This window comes from Coffea arabica, chromosome 4e (genome assembly GCF_036785885.1).
Source record: "Coffea arabica cultivar ET-39 chromosome 4e, Coffea Arabica ET-39 HiFi, whole genome shotgun sequence".
NCBI lineage: Eukaryota > Viridiplantae > Streptophyta > Magnoliopsida > Gentianales > Rubiaceae > Coffea > Coffea arabica.
Genome location: NC_092317.1, coordinates 7,490,061 through 7,505,050, shown reverse-complemented (window position 1 = coordinate 7,505,050; position 14,990 = coordinate 7,490,061). Strand labels below are relative to the sequence as shown.

The window sequence follows — 14,990 nt, the reverse complement described above, 5'->3', positions numbered from 1 at the left end:
ACATACGATCTTGTTGAGAAATTTCCGTGACACTACTTCTCTAGAGAAAGTATTCTAAACAAAGCAAACAAAAAAAAAATGGGGGACCCTTGATTACTCTCCTAAGAAAGTTTCAAATGAAATGAGAAGATTTGTGATTCCATCCAACCACAAGATTTTTGTCTTTTGTAGTTTTGTATAGGAAAATAGTGGGAAAAAAAAATTTATGAACAGGGTTACTAAAGTTCCAGCTTTCCTATAATTGTAGAACAAAGGAATCTTTCTCCAATCATTAACATATAATTGTGACCCATAATTAGCATATTCCACGACAAATCAATTGGGGTATGAGTTCCTTTGCCTACTTGCAAAATTCGTGATTGTGATAACTTTTCTATTTGTTATAAATGATTATTTCTTAACAAATTGGTTAAATTTGAAACATTTCATCGCTTTGATAGTTACAAAACAACATTAAAACCTTCCCATACTATAATATAAAAAGTTTTATTCAGTAATTTAAGTTAATTCTAGCGTAAATGCTGCATAACCCTTAAATTTTGGCACTCTATTCATAAGATAGACATATATTATTTACATTTAGTAATTAAAATTGTAACTATCACGCAATTAAATGGTATAAAACTTTCAAAACACAACTTAAAATCACTATAAAGTACCCCCTCTCCAAACTGTAATGGGAATATCACACAAAAGATTTCCATATTTACATCTTTCATTTTTTTTTAATTTCTATGAACCCGAAAATCAATATCAACCACAGGTGAACAAAAAGAGGATAGAAAGTTCAAAAACTTATGACCATGTTAAGTGCATCTATTCCTCATTAATTGTTTTAGTACAATTAATTCGACCATAGTCTTAACTCTTAAAATTTCTTGTGCAATCCGACCATACTCTTAGCCCCTTCACATAACATAGACACTTGAAATTTTACATGTTATAAGTGTATCAAGATAAGGATACTGTAGCAAATTTTTGTACTTATCTTGCTATGTTATGCTTATTATACACTGGTGCAGCCTCTTTTGCATATTTCCGGGCTGAATTCATTGCCAAACAGGCCTTTAGACCCCGCAGCCGCAGTGCTGCTCTTTCCAAGTCAGTGCGTTTAATTCGTCAAAGTTCAAACCCAACAACTTTTCTTTCCATCCTGTCTCCTGTCTTTCCCCTTTTTCTACTTTTCTTCCTTTCATGCTTCAGTCTTGGTCCTTCCAGTTATCTTCTTCTTCCCTGCCTTTATCTTATTATAACTCCAACTACTTGACAACTGACCGCTTTTCATTTTTTATTTCTTTTGAATCATTCAAAAGCTTTGCTAAGTTTTTGGCTGAATGCTGATCACTATATACTACTCATAATTCAGCTTCAGTTTCAGGTTTGTCTTGAATGGTTTTTTACATTCACTATATACTACTCATAATTCAGCTTCAGTTTCAGGTTTGTCTTGAATGGTTTTTTATTTTTGTCCCACTTTCTTCTTCTCTGCTTTTTAGCTTACTTATTCTTTGCCTGTTTTCTGCTCGTGGAAAGTCTCATGTTTGGATTTTGAGCCGTGTTGGGTTTTGTTTCTGTGTTTGGTGTGTTCATGGATGATACTAACTCGTTTGCATTGGCACAATTTTTATTTTATGCTTTTTTTTGTGCGTCGGTTATGCTTCTGATGATCAAGAAACTCCTCCCCCCCTCTGGGGTTGTTCTTAGGAGAATATGATTAGGAACTCTTTCTGTTTACATAAACTTGAATGCTCCGAAATGATTACATGGAAGAATTGCTTTGTTGAGTGAAAAAATAAAAATAAGAAGATGTTGTTCAAGTAGTACAGAGACTTGTCTATCTACTGAATTACTAAGCTGTGGCAAGTTCATCTGGTAAAAGAAATTAATCCAACTGGAAATTTCAAAGGACCACAAAAGGAGGTTTTATGTCTTACGTGTTAGAGGATTCAATCAGAAAGGGATTTTAGTCTTCTCAACAGCTAGTGCACTAAATGATTCCAAAAGGGCCATAACGTTTCAATTTTCATAAACAGAATTTAAGCTGCAATCAATGTTATTAAATATGGTAAACTGTATTACAGATGAATATCCAGTGACAATCAGGGTTATTATCCCAGAGAAAGATTTGGTCTTTTGTTCGAGCATTCAATCATTGAGGTTATATCGCGTCATTGCAAGTAACTTTCAATCATCTTTTCAAGCATTTCGATGTAAAATGTATAGAATGTGCATGATTTTGTTTTAGAATGGAGGTATCAGCTGTGGATTAGGGAAACAAGATCAAAATGAAGTAAAAATAAATAATCCAGATGGGTTACCGAAGCTTCAGACTTTTTCCAATTATTACATGATAGCAGCATTTTCAAAGGCATCAATCAAAAACTAGCCTAATATAATGCTTTATACTTGAATCGGGCCAGATTTCTCTTGTATTAAGAAAAAAAACAACAGTGTTTATTTTTGACTAATAAGCCCAAACTAGAAGTTTGTTCAGTTCACATGTTTTCATAGATAAGTCATATCATATCCTATAGAGATTTAAAGTTGAATCATCATTTAAAGCAAAGACCTGAATGTAAATGATTGAAAAAACATAGAAGACATTATGATCCTACTGGCAATGTGATAGTTCAGCACTAGTAGGATTGTAACAAAGTGAACTTTTTTTTTCCTGGCTTATGAATCAAGTTAACAGCAAAATCTTTTCTTTTATTTGTGGCTTGCAGTAAATTGGTCTTTCTTAGATTGGGGGTTTTTGAATCAAGGAAGAAAAAAAATCTTGGATAAGTTGTAAGAGATGATGTCAAAAGCTTCTGGACATTGAGCATTCTTTAAGTTGTTTCCTGATTGATTTCAACTAAGTTGGTTGTAAAGGATTTAATGCAGTAGAAGCCTTAAAAAAAAGTTTCATCAGGATTCCTGGTTGATTGGAAAATTTTTTGCGGGGGAAAATGGAAATTGATTTTTTCCAGGGTTATTGGAGTTGTATCTTTATTGATACAGAATTGATAATCATTGTTATGTATAAATAGATTGCCAATTGTTATTGATTTTGTTTCTTTATAGTTCAAAAGTGCACAAACATAGATTATTGTTGGTGCAAGAATATAGTAAATCGCTTTTATTATATTCTACAGGAGGAGTTTTTAAGAAATGGCTGCATCTGAAAGGGATGCGACACCAATGCTATCTTCCATGGACTCGCCTGTTGATGAGCAATATGACTCTCAGCTCAGAAGGTTTACATCTGGGACAAGGAGTGCATCCATATCTATCCCCATGAACTCTGTAGATTACTATGACAGCGAAAACAGTTTTGTAGGTTATACTGGTCCTTTGAGAAATGAAAAGCAAACACCTTATGGACAGATGAGTGGTCCTTTATATGTTGGTCATAAGAACAGTAATGTGTTTCGGCGTACACAAGGGTTGTTAGGGAACAAAACTACTGAGACTGCAGTAGAAAGATATCCCTCATTGAATGGCGTGGACCAGAATGTTCGGTCAGATAAAGACCATGCTGGGAAAAATGACCATCTTCTGAAGTCCGGGCAACTGGGAATGTGCCATGATCCTTACTGCACAACGTGCCCAAGCTACTACCGTGTTAAAGGGCCACAGGTGAAGTCCAAATCATCTGAGTCATTGGAACAAAAGGTATCATTAACTGCCATAAGATTGGGTTTTTCTCTAGCAATTGGACAATGATGATAAGTTCTTTTGGACTGCTTTAAATATGAAGTCAGAAAAGTTTTCCGTGACATAGTGTTGAGTTTTAATTCCAGCTCTGCACTTGCAATTCAATTTTCAATTGTATACCCATCAAAGAGTAAATTTTTTGCCACATTATTGGTGTACTTACTGTTCAACCCTGAAAAACTTTGTTGTTTTCTCTGAGGAAGTTTGGATGAGCTTGTCTTTAATTCATTAATCTACTTTTCTACAAAGCTGCAATCTGGCATTCTATCATTTTCAACCTTTTCTATGTTTGATTTCTGTCAAAAACCTTTTCTAAAGACCATAACTATGTATGTCTGGATGAGCATGAGGGTTCTTGGCGTCTTGCAGTGCATCCATTCCCTAAAACCTTCTTTGCATCCTTTTTCATATTTCCAGCTTTCTTCTGCAGTTAGAGCTCTTTTCCAGCTAAATTATTCTTTCTAATCATTTTCAAACTGAAATGGATTTTAACTTTTTTCAGTGAATTCTATAGTAGAATAAGTGGTCGCAGAGAGTGGATAGCTACATGGATTATTTTTCTCTCTGTTACAATTAAAACTGCTATATGAAGTAGTGGGTCAGTTTTAATTTCAAATAGGCAATGTTTTTGGTTTATATTCTTATCCTCTTTGAAATGTTTGCTCATGCTCGACCTAATTTATAGTATCTAGCCTTCTTGTTAGAATGTGTATTAGAGAGCATGAATAATTACTTTACTTTGAACTTAAACTTTTGGTTAGATTACCATTTCATCTAAAAGATTAAGTTGGTAAAAGAAGAGTAAGTCTTTTGTTGCAATTCTGCATTTATGGCTAGTAGTTCTGCTTGCTTTGTGTTGTTTGGTTATTGTGGTAACCTTTATGATAAGGAAGCACCTTCTTTTATATTGTATCACAATAAGTAAATGCAGATTTGCTATAGTTGTCATTGTTTGATGTGTTATCTTCTATTTGCTGCAATTGTAGTTTTGTCAAATACAACAGACATTTGAGGTGTTGGCTTACATTTTACTATTACTGTTGTTAGGTGATTCTTTATGAGTATTCCACGCTTATACACCTAATTTGTAGGGGGTGAAACTTAGATTTTAGTGGCACGGGCTATAATTCTTTCTGTTCATTGAGGTATTGAACACTTTGAGTTACTATACTTAAGCCCTTTGTATGTGTTGTGCTTCTATCTTTCATAATTGTTCTGTGGAGCTGCAAGGCTGATTGATGGCACTTTTATTTTTATTGGTTTTCAAAGTTGTAAAAATAGTTTAATTTTAAACTCAGCTCATTCTTAAGTCCCGGGGTTCACATCCCTACGTGTTACTGTGAAATGTTTGGAATTCAAGTTTCTTGATGTACTCATACAGTTCTCCTGCTGCACATCTGCAGTTCCATAATATGCTCCGTGGAGATGCAAAAGGCTGGGCAAAGAAAATTTCGTCTTTCATCTGTTCTTATATTCCGCCGGTAATGAATCCTCATGCAAAAGTTGTTCAGCGGTGGAACAAGTTCTTCGCAATTTCTTGCTTGTTTGCCATTTTCCTGGATCCATTGTTCTTCTTTCTGCTACATGTGCAGCAGGTATACTTTGAATTTACTATTTTTAAATGTGGTAAGATATACCTTTTGTGAATTTCTTCTTTTGCAAAATTATAAGTGTGCATATAGGTTTTACCCAGAGCATTATCAAATTCATGGTTGCCATATATTAGGTTATGTCAACAAGTGGCTATTCATTGAAGAAATACTGGCCACAATCAGAAGAATTTTCTCACTTGCATTTATATTTTAGTTTTACAGTTTCCACTTAGTGATATAATTTTTCTTCACCCCCTCCTCGCAACCAGAAAAGGGAATCTACTCAGTCAAGGATAAGAGCATATAGAGTGGGAGGGGACCTTTTCAGAAAATGAAATAGATTAACCCAATAGTAGATCTTATATTGGAGGCTATGAGACAGAATCATCAGTCAGGTTTTGTAGAACATTTACAACTAGACTTGCTGTTCAGCTTGGAAAAAATAGTGGGGCATTCAGGTTGGATGGGTTGGACAAGGTATCAACATGCATTAATGAGGAATTTGCATTTCAGTGAACGTCTCTATAATGTGAAGGATTTCATAAAGTATAACATAGTAGTTTGGACAGTATCTGATAGTGCTCTAAAAAGATTGTTAGTTGGGTCTTTGTTCAAAAAGGAGAATAGTGAACAATGGAGGGATGAGAATGTCTTATCAATTGGATAGCATAATAAACTCAAAAGCTGCTACTTTCTGTTCATCAACTGAACAAGATTTTCCTGCAATTGACTTCTTTCCCTTTTGGAACCAGGATAACAAGTGTATAGTACTCAACTGGCCCATGACTACTACGATGGTGGTTTTCAGGAGTATGACTGATTTGATTTACTTAATTCACATGCTTCTTCAGGTAACTATACAGGTTGCATAGAATGGTTCATGATGTAAATAATTTTATAATCATTAACTTGGTTTTGATCAGAAGCTCATTCACTATTAGAGGCAGGTATGAAATATATAGTATAATAAAGAAAATGGATCTATGAAGTTGTACTCAGTTACCAAAATCTAGACAGTCATGTCATTTCCTTAGACTAGATGCCAAGTTAAAAGCCCCAGTAGTAAGGTGGCCTTAATTAGCTGAGATGGAAAGCAAAATAATTTCTAGCCTTAAAAGGAAAGAAACAAAAAACAGTATAAAATTCATCGAAAATCATGCTTTGCGAGACCTTATGAGATTATGTGTTTCAAGTAAAAGATTAAGTGTAGAGGGAAGCACTATGAAGGTAAAGTTGTCATTTAAGCCAGGAAGAGCAGGTTGGATTCACTACCCTTTCACTTTGTGTGACTATTCATTGTTCCAGGTGGTATTCATGGTGCAACACTTAGTGATACATAAATAAGTAGAGTCTTGCAGTTCAAAGAATAACTTTTACCAGTGGTACATTTACATGCACCGACACACACACATATATGCATTACACACAAGCACATGTGTGCGCATTATTTTCTTGTCATGTATTTCATAGGTAGCATTTGATATGATGTCTTGAAGGCTTGGTTTTGCAGTTCAGGCTTGCGTATGTTGCTCCTGAATCCAGAGTGGTGGGAGCTGGAGATCTAGTTGACCATCCAAAAAAGATAGCGATTCATTATCTCTCTGGATACTTCATTATTGACTTCTTTGTAGTATTGCCACTCCCTCAAGTAAGAATTCATCTCCCCAAACTCCTCTTTCCTGCATTACAGTGTTGTGTCTTTTCAATTTCTTTTCATCCATAGTCTTTTCTGTTTTATAAGGTGGTAATCTACGAGCTATGAGCACATGCAGTTTTTATGGCTCCTATTCTCACCTCCACCCACGCACCATAATTTGAGCAAGTGCTGAGGCCTGGAGAAAAGGATCCAGGCCACATGTCTGGGGGCATGTAAAAAGGATGATCCTCTTCTCTCTAACAGCTAATTTGAAATAAAGTTTTAATTTGACATCGAGCATCCAGTCCTGCATGGACGGAAGAATAAGTCACAAACTTAGTAAAACAACTTAAATCTGGACTTTCATGAAGACATGAACTCAAATATGGACTCTTAGAGTCCTCCCAGCTTCCAGGTCTGGGATTCCAACCCTGGACCAGGCAGTTGGAGGGTCGGAAGGCTGTGGAAACGGATTAAAAAAGTCCAATTCCTTAGGTGGTTGAAACCAATTTCATCTTTTCTATATGGATTTGTACTTACATTTGAATCACATTTTGGTAAATGCTTTGGCGATTAATCTTGCCAAACTCCTTGTTTTTTATTCCTTTATTGTGTTGGAGTTCTAATCAATCATTATTTACTGTGCAGATCATCATATTGTTGATCTTACCAGCTTCCCTCGCATCAAGTGGTGCAAATTATGCAAAGAACCTTCTGCGGGTAGTAATCCTGGTTCAGTACATTCCAAGGTTGTTTAGATTTCTACCTTTGTTGGCGGGTCAGTCACCAAGCGGCTTTGTTTTTGAGACAGCTTGGGCAAATTTTGTTATAAATCTTCTAATATTTGTGTTGGCTAGCCATGTGGTGGGATCATGCTGGTATCTCTTTGGCTTGCAGGTTGGTGAAAACAATAGGTTTCTTGATTTGATTTTCTGAATTTTCAAGTTCCTTTATCACTATGAAGCATTTGATCCAGTAATCTCATGATGGCTAAGCTAATATCGCTCATCTAGTTAATTAAATGGTGTAACTTCTTAAACTTCCTTGTACTTTCTACTAAACTAATGCAGCACGGTCCTGATCATACTTTCATTTCTTAGCTTCAAATTTCAGTATCACATACTTTTTCCAATTTAAAGATTATCATGACAGTATAAAAGAAGTACTACTGATTGCTATTTTGACTTTCTTAAGATGTTAGGAGAAACATTCAGTTTGTTTGAAGAACTTTTTCGCAGCAGAAAATTTAGATAAGTTTTGTAGTGACAAGGTCCTTTGCGAGTCTTGTGATGCATATTTTTGACTCCTTAATATTAGTCAACATTTCAAAGTACACTCAATTGGAGTTTGTTGCAAGGCTGATAGTCCAGACAGAGAAGAGGAGGCAAGGAAATCCGTAGTTTGGTAGCATTAAGAGTATGAACTTTAGAAAGCATCTTTGCTGCTACCAAATACTTTCTTTTTTCTCTTTTTTTTTTGGTTCTGTCCTTCTATTTTGAATGTGTAACAAGTTAGCTTTACTCTCTCTCTCTCCCCCCCCCCCTTGTGCACAATTTTTCTTTTGGAATGTGTCTTTGTGCATTGTTAAGCAAGTTGTAGGACAGTGTATTATCTCTATTGCTACCATTTGGAGGTCAGTTTGATGTGTTTGTTTATAATGTATTGTTTCCAGAGGGTGAATCAGTGTCTTCGAGATGCCTGTCATGACTCTGGAGTTCCGGGGTGTATGAATTTCATAGATTGTGGCCATGGTAATGATTATAGTAAGTTCACTTCAGATCCAACATCACTGGATCATTGGAATCATTGGAAGAGCAATGACAATGCAACTGCTTGTTTTAGTGGTGATAATTTCTCCTTTGGAATCTACCAGCAAGCTGTAAACCTTACCACAAAAGAGAGCATTGTCACTAGATATACATACGCGCTGTTTTGGGGTTTCCAGGTATCATTGAACATTTTCTTCTGAATTACTGCAAATCATGTAAAGTCATACATTATACTACGCACTTTAAAATTAAACTCCTGTGATTTTCTTTCTGTATGTCTATGCCATGGAGAAACAAATTAGATGATTGTCTACACAAATTACCATATCCTTTTTGGAAAATTGGTGCATATGTTCTAAAATTTTCTACTGCATGTGATTTAAAAGATGCAATTAGCAATCACTGCAGAACTCCTTGCCTGGGTAGTGTATGTGCTTTGTTTTTCTCCTAATACTCTTGTTTGTTTACATTGAAAACAAGAATGTGGCCCTGTCTCACAGACTGCTAAATAACTGTCTTGTTTCTGTAATGTTCATTTACTGTTGTCCATCATATCTCTTGATGGGGGAGGTAAGTTCCTTGACTTACCCCTCACACTTTTGTGTTCAAATGTAGTCTGCATAGAAATCTCAGATCTGTATGTGATGCCAATCTGTCACTAACTGTTTCCGTTTGCAATGAGCATCATATAGTCATTAATGTGCAACACATCAAATTTACAACTAATGCTTTTTATCTATCTTCTTTTCGTGGGATATGGGATTTGTAAGTTGGCCAACAAGGGGCTTTTCAAACCAGGAGGACATCAGCTCTCTATTTGAACACATTGTCCAAATTATCATTGATAGTTTTTGGTTTGAGATTCTTCTATAGACAAACTCCAGGTCCTGATGTCTTTGGTACTGATGTATGGTGCCATCAACTCAAATGCCATTTAGTTATCTAGTACTTTTACATTGCTGCTGTCGATTTTTTCAATTATTTCCTCCGCAACCTTAAAAAAGCTTTTTGACCAAGTTGGACCATTAGGATGATTGCTCACAGATCACTGTGATCTTTTGATTAATGCAATTGCTTTCATGCCAAATGAATGATCCATTATTCCTTTGACAATGTAATTATGGTTAACTGGGTTTCTTAAATTTGTATTCTTTTAACACTTTTTTTTGGCTGTTCTGCTCCTTTTTGAAGCAAATAAGTACGCTGGCTGGGAATCAAATTCCGAGTTATTTTGTTTGGGAAGTTCTTTTCACAATGGCCATCATAGGAATGGGTCTTCTGTTATTTGCTTTGCTAATTGGAAATATGCAGAACTTTCTCCAGTCTCTCGGTCGCAGGTAGAACTTTTTATTGGTTACTATCAATTCCTTGTATCATAACACGCATTTTTTAGTGGATTTTGTTTGGTGTGTATTCAAGGAACCACTTTCTTACAGTTTTTCCATACATACGTTTCATGAGACTCGTGAATACAGACATGAAGATAGAAATTTTCCATCAATCATTGACAATGAATTGTGCGGTGGACGTGTTTAAACTTCGTCTTTGCTTTCTTCCAGGGGTCAGCTGAAAGAATTGACTTGAGACACTATGAGAATTAGGCAGCCACACATTATGAATATGAAATCTTGTGAACACTGCTTCACTCCAAGAACTTTAAGGGATAGCCGTCCTTGTGGCAGACCCCCTTTTTTTATGTTAGTGCAGACTTTAAGAACCTTCTTTTCAATTTTACAAGTAGTCCAACTCCAAGCGATCTTAGTATTTGAAGCTCCCCTAGACTTGTGACACGTGACACTAGAGAGGTAATGCAATAGTAGGAGGAAAGAGAGGCTGAGCAGGGATGTTGTAGTCCTAGGACCTCCATTCTTGGATAGAAGTATACTTCTCCACTCCTTTCTGCATCCCAAATTGGATGTCTATCTTGCCTTTTTAGTCAGTATCAAAACAATGTCCACTCCTTATTTTGTAATACATTACTCTTCCTGTTTAATTTCTTTTATAAACTACAAAATACAAATGCAAGTGGTTGCACATGCTGCCAGTATCTCCTTACATTTGAATGAGCTAACATGACAGACCCAACATATTCCCCACTAAGTAATTAAATTATTCTATTGAGCGTTATGCTGTTGAATTCTTGATAAATCTGTTGGTGAATCTTTTTCTTTGGTTTCTTTATTTATAATTTTTATTGTTTGAAGAGGGGAGAAGGTGCTGGAGAGAGTAAGATGTCTCTCTTTTGGCATGGGCATTTAAAGGTTAAGTGTTTGTCTTGTATCTCGTATTGACAAGCAGTGGGTAGTTACTTAACCAATCTTTGCATGTTCAGGAGGTTAGAAATGTCTCTTAGAGGTCGTGATGTTGAGCAGTGGATGAGTCATCGGCGCTTGCCAGTGGAACTGAGAAGGTGCTGCTTCTTTCCCACCTTTGCCTAGTTTCCAGCGTCTCTGTTTATAAGTTATTTATGCACTACTAACTTTTGATTCTTTCTAAGTATTTCTCAATGTAATTTAATTGAGCATCTTGTAAATACATGTATACACACATATAATGCATATATTTTTTTAATTATTTTTCTTGCCATGTTCTGTATTTTTTCAAATTGACTCATCTCAAAATTAATCGATGTTCTCTTAGTTCCAATTGGTGAAAATCTTGCCATGCTCAATATTTAAGAATGACCAAGTTTCTCCTTTTATTTTCCCCTTCTCTGCATGTCTGTGCTTGTCTGACATAGCATTGCTTCTTTCCAATTGGTCCTCTGTAATTGTAGCATTTGGCAGAATGGTAGTTGACAATGCAAGATGACCCTTCACACAGCTTTTGTTGATGTTGTTCCCAATATTCTCTTGTTGAATCCTAACTCATTATATACTGCTCTCAATGTGTAGGCAAGTTCGAGAAGCAGAACGTTATAATTGGGCTGCTACCAGAGGTGTGAATGAAGAAATGCTGTTGGAGAATCTTCCTGAAGATCTCCAGAGGGCAATACGGCGTCATCTCTTTGAATTTGTCAAGAAAGTAAGGTTTTAGGTTCATATTTCTGATTAGCTTTGTTACTAGCTGTTCAGCCATCTAGAGTTGAAGTTGCTTTAGAACGTGCTTATTGCATTTGGTTTTTTTCATTATTGTTGGTCCATATAGCTCTGTTAATTTTTTTTCCCGCTCTGATAAAATTTTCAGGTCCGCATATTCACCCTTATGGAGGAGCCCATCTTAGATGCCATCTGTGAGAGGCTAAGGCAAAAAACTTATATAAAAGGAAGCAAAATTTTGTACCGTGGTGGCCTTGTTGATAAAATGGTCTTTATAGTCCGGGGGAAGATAGTGAACATTGGAGAGGATGGAAGCTCAGTGCCCTTATCTGAAGGCGATGTTAGTGGTGAAGAACTTCTTACTTGGTGCCTTGAGCATTCTTCTGTAAATAAAGGTATTCTGTACTTCTTGATCTTCACTTAATATCTCTCTTGGTTAGACATCTCCATCTGATCAGTTGGAAGTTCTTTTAGGCTCTTTAAAGCATGAATTTCTTCTTGTGGATTTATTCTGTATAATCTTACCCTAGATTAAAATTTTCCTGGCTATTTCTTTTTTTGAGGGCCCTTTGTAGGTTCTCACATTAGACACATAACCTAAAACTCCTCCTTTTTTCTTTTTCAACCTTTTTTTATAAAACCATATATATTGGTTTCAGAAAAGACTTATATAATGAGGAATTGCAACTTTATAGACCAAATTTTCTCACATGTACTGGACCAAATGCTGTAAAAAACATGGTTAGTATGTTCATCTGTTTGCATAGTAATAGCTTTAGTAGATTGAACTGTAATAGCAGAGAAATGTTTTTGGAGGAGAGTTGGAATATCTTAGATGTCATCGTTCATTTTCTGTAGATAGCAAAATAATGTTAATGCTTTGAATTGTCAGAGACCAGGATTTGGGATGAAAAAAGCATGAGTCTGAGATACAGGATTAATGTGGTTTTACCTTGGCTAACTTTTCGGCCTATTTTAACCATAACCAGATGGCAATTCAACCTTGAAATGACCAACACGTCCATGGGCTGTTTTCCAAACAATGCAGGTTTCTGCAACCCATATGGACTTGTTTGGACAAACTGATCATTTGGTTAGCTTTCTTGCTAGAATGAACCTGAACAGGAATAGAAAGGATGTAGTTTATGTAATCTTGGTTTTACTTCTCAGATGGAAGAAAGCTCAGCATTCCAGGACCCAATACGGTGAGCAATAGGGAAGTAACATGCTTAACAAATGTGGAGGCTTTCATTTTGAGAGCTGCAGATCTTCAAGAAGTCACTACCATGTTTTCAAGATTCTTAAGAAACCCACGTGTTCAAGGTGCTATAAGGTAAACCCTGTTATACTCACTCCCATTATATTTTTCCCAGAAAATATTATCATTCAGTATGGTGATTTGCACAACTTCATTTGAGCGCTCATATATCCATCTGTAATCCTTTTAAAAGGAAGTGGAAATTGAGGAAATGGGTCTGAGAGCTCTTATTCTTTTTCTTAGCAGTTCTTGTTTTTCAAATTCATCAGAAATTGCACCCCTGTGGTGAAATGCATGATTCGTCAAAACTAGTGCAGCTTTTCAATTGGGACAGTCAAATGGTCTTGCTCCTAGTTTACCTACCGGATGCATTACCCAAATCACAGTAATATTTTGTGATCATCTGCCTGAGAATTCTGCTGCATTGTGAACATCTGAACCTTATTTAAACGATGGAACCAAGAACAGGATAAACGGAACCTTCAAATCCTGTTTAGAACATATTAACTCTTGAAAAAGAGTACAAATGTGCCTCAGATGAGAGTTTCAGCACTGAAAATTGCAAGGATGATCAACTTTACCAAAGCTTAAGTAGAGAAACTTGTTAGATTTGCATCACTGGCTGTTGACCTTTATAGCCTAACAAGTCAGAAATTCATGATGTGATTCTATCACTGCAGGTATCAATCTCCTTACTGGCGGGGCCTCGCTGTGAGGCGCATTCAAGTTGCATGGAGGTATTGGAAGAAGCGACAAAGTCGTGCAGACTCCTTTAGCCCGGAACATTATCATACCTCAAGACACTGACCATTAACTTTTCTACTGTATGTTTATGTTTTATTGCATAACTACAGAAAAGGGAGGGTACCCAAAATTGGAAAAAAAAAAAAGGATTGTATGTTTGTAGCCTTGTAGGGCGATTTAGCTAGTCAACTGCACCAATCTAGGTGTTTGTAACATTGCTAGCATTTTTTGTAGTATATGAAAGTAATATCAATTGAATCAGAATCTGCAGTAGAAGAAGGTGCAGCTATTACAGACTCGAATGTTAAAGAAGAACCTGTTGTCAGAAGAACTGCAACAAGGACACTAGTCTCAGGGTCGTTAAGGTTGCAGATCATCTTGCAATATGTCAATCTCATAGGATGGAGTATAAGATAAGGTGTTAGTTGCTTCATGGTTCCCTAGGGGACGGAACTAACCTGCCAAGATAACCAAGTCTCGAGCTGTAAAAAAACGTATCCTAGCCCAAGATCTCATGGGACAATCAATAAACAGTGTCACCCAACCTGGAATCCATTTTTACTTCTACTGCACTAATCAATATTGGAGGTCTTTGGAAGTGTTCCTCGTTTGAACGTTTGCATATCTGTTCTTGATTTTACTTGGAAAAATATTAGACCCGAGGTAAAAGCTACCGTCGCAGATAGCTCAAAATCTTTTATAGTTCAAAATCGTAGTCTTGGTCGGTCAGACATGGATAAACTCCTTTTTTCAATCCTTCGAAATAAGAACTCTGAACTATCTGCTTCAAGAAGATAGTTTTGTTCGATTTCTTATTTTCTTAGATGATCACAGAAACTATATGTTGTCGTAAGCCGTTCTATTAGAATACTTTCCTCGTTGCATCGGAGAGGCACTTAGCATGGCAGTGTTCCTGATCGTTTTTGGAAGAAAGGAGTCGAAGAACAATAAAACAACTTGTCCAGTAAATTTTTTGAGCTATATTTGCGCAAAAATAATTTATCAATCCTGATCAAGAAAAAAATCCTTCAGGTCAAGGTTGTTTGCCCATTTGCATCTCTTCTTAAAATAAATCTCTAACACTTCCATTGTGAAGGGCTTATCTCACACTTGGATGTGGGAGAATGGAAAAAAATGGTCTATAAACTCAGGTCCGTGAGCTATTGAAAAACTTGGATTAACCATTTTGAACTTGTGGATTTAACTCATAAGTTATTCGAGCCAACCGTAAGGACCCGATAAATTCTTTTACAT

General features: G+C 36.2%; 1 protein-coding gene across 3 annotated transcripts; it reads left to right on the top strand.

Annotated features, from left to right (window-relative positions):
• Positions 1-1,040: 1,040 nt before the first annotated feature.
• Positions 1,041-14,280, top strand: LOC140005993 (probable cyclic nucleotide-gated ion channel 20, chloroplastic). Of its 3 annotated transcripts, none has more exons than XM_072047464.1 (13): positions 1,041-1,378; positions 3,138-3,621; positions 5,103-5,294; positions 6,044-6,142; positions 6,802-6,939; positions 7,576-7,824; positions 8,600-8,872; positions 9,888-10,033; positions 11,029-11,106; positions 11,591-11,720; positions 11,883-12,129; positions 12,905-13,067; positions 13,673-14,280. In XM_072047464.1, exons 2-13 carry the CDS (start codon positions 3,154-3,156, stop codon positions 13,797-13,799), a joined length of 2,310 nt encoding a protein of 769 aa, XP_071903565.1. In that variant the 5' UTR covers positions 1,041-1,378; positions 3,138-3,153; the 3' UTR covers positions 13,800-14,280. The 3 variants fall into 3 exon arrangements, with proteins under 3 accessions (XP_071903565.1, XP_071903563.1, XP_071903564.1); XM_072047462.1 differs by having other exon boundaries at positions 1,042-1,378; positions 3,138-3,657; XM_072047463.1 differs by having other exon boundaries at positions 1,042-1,440; positions 3,138-3,657.
• Positions 14,281-14,990: the final 710 nt, after the last annotated feature.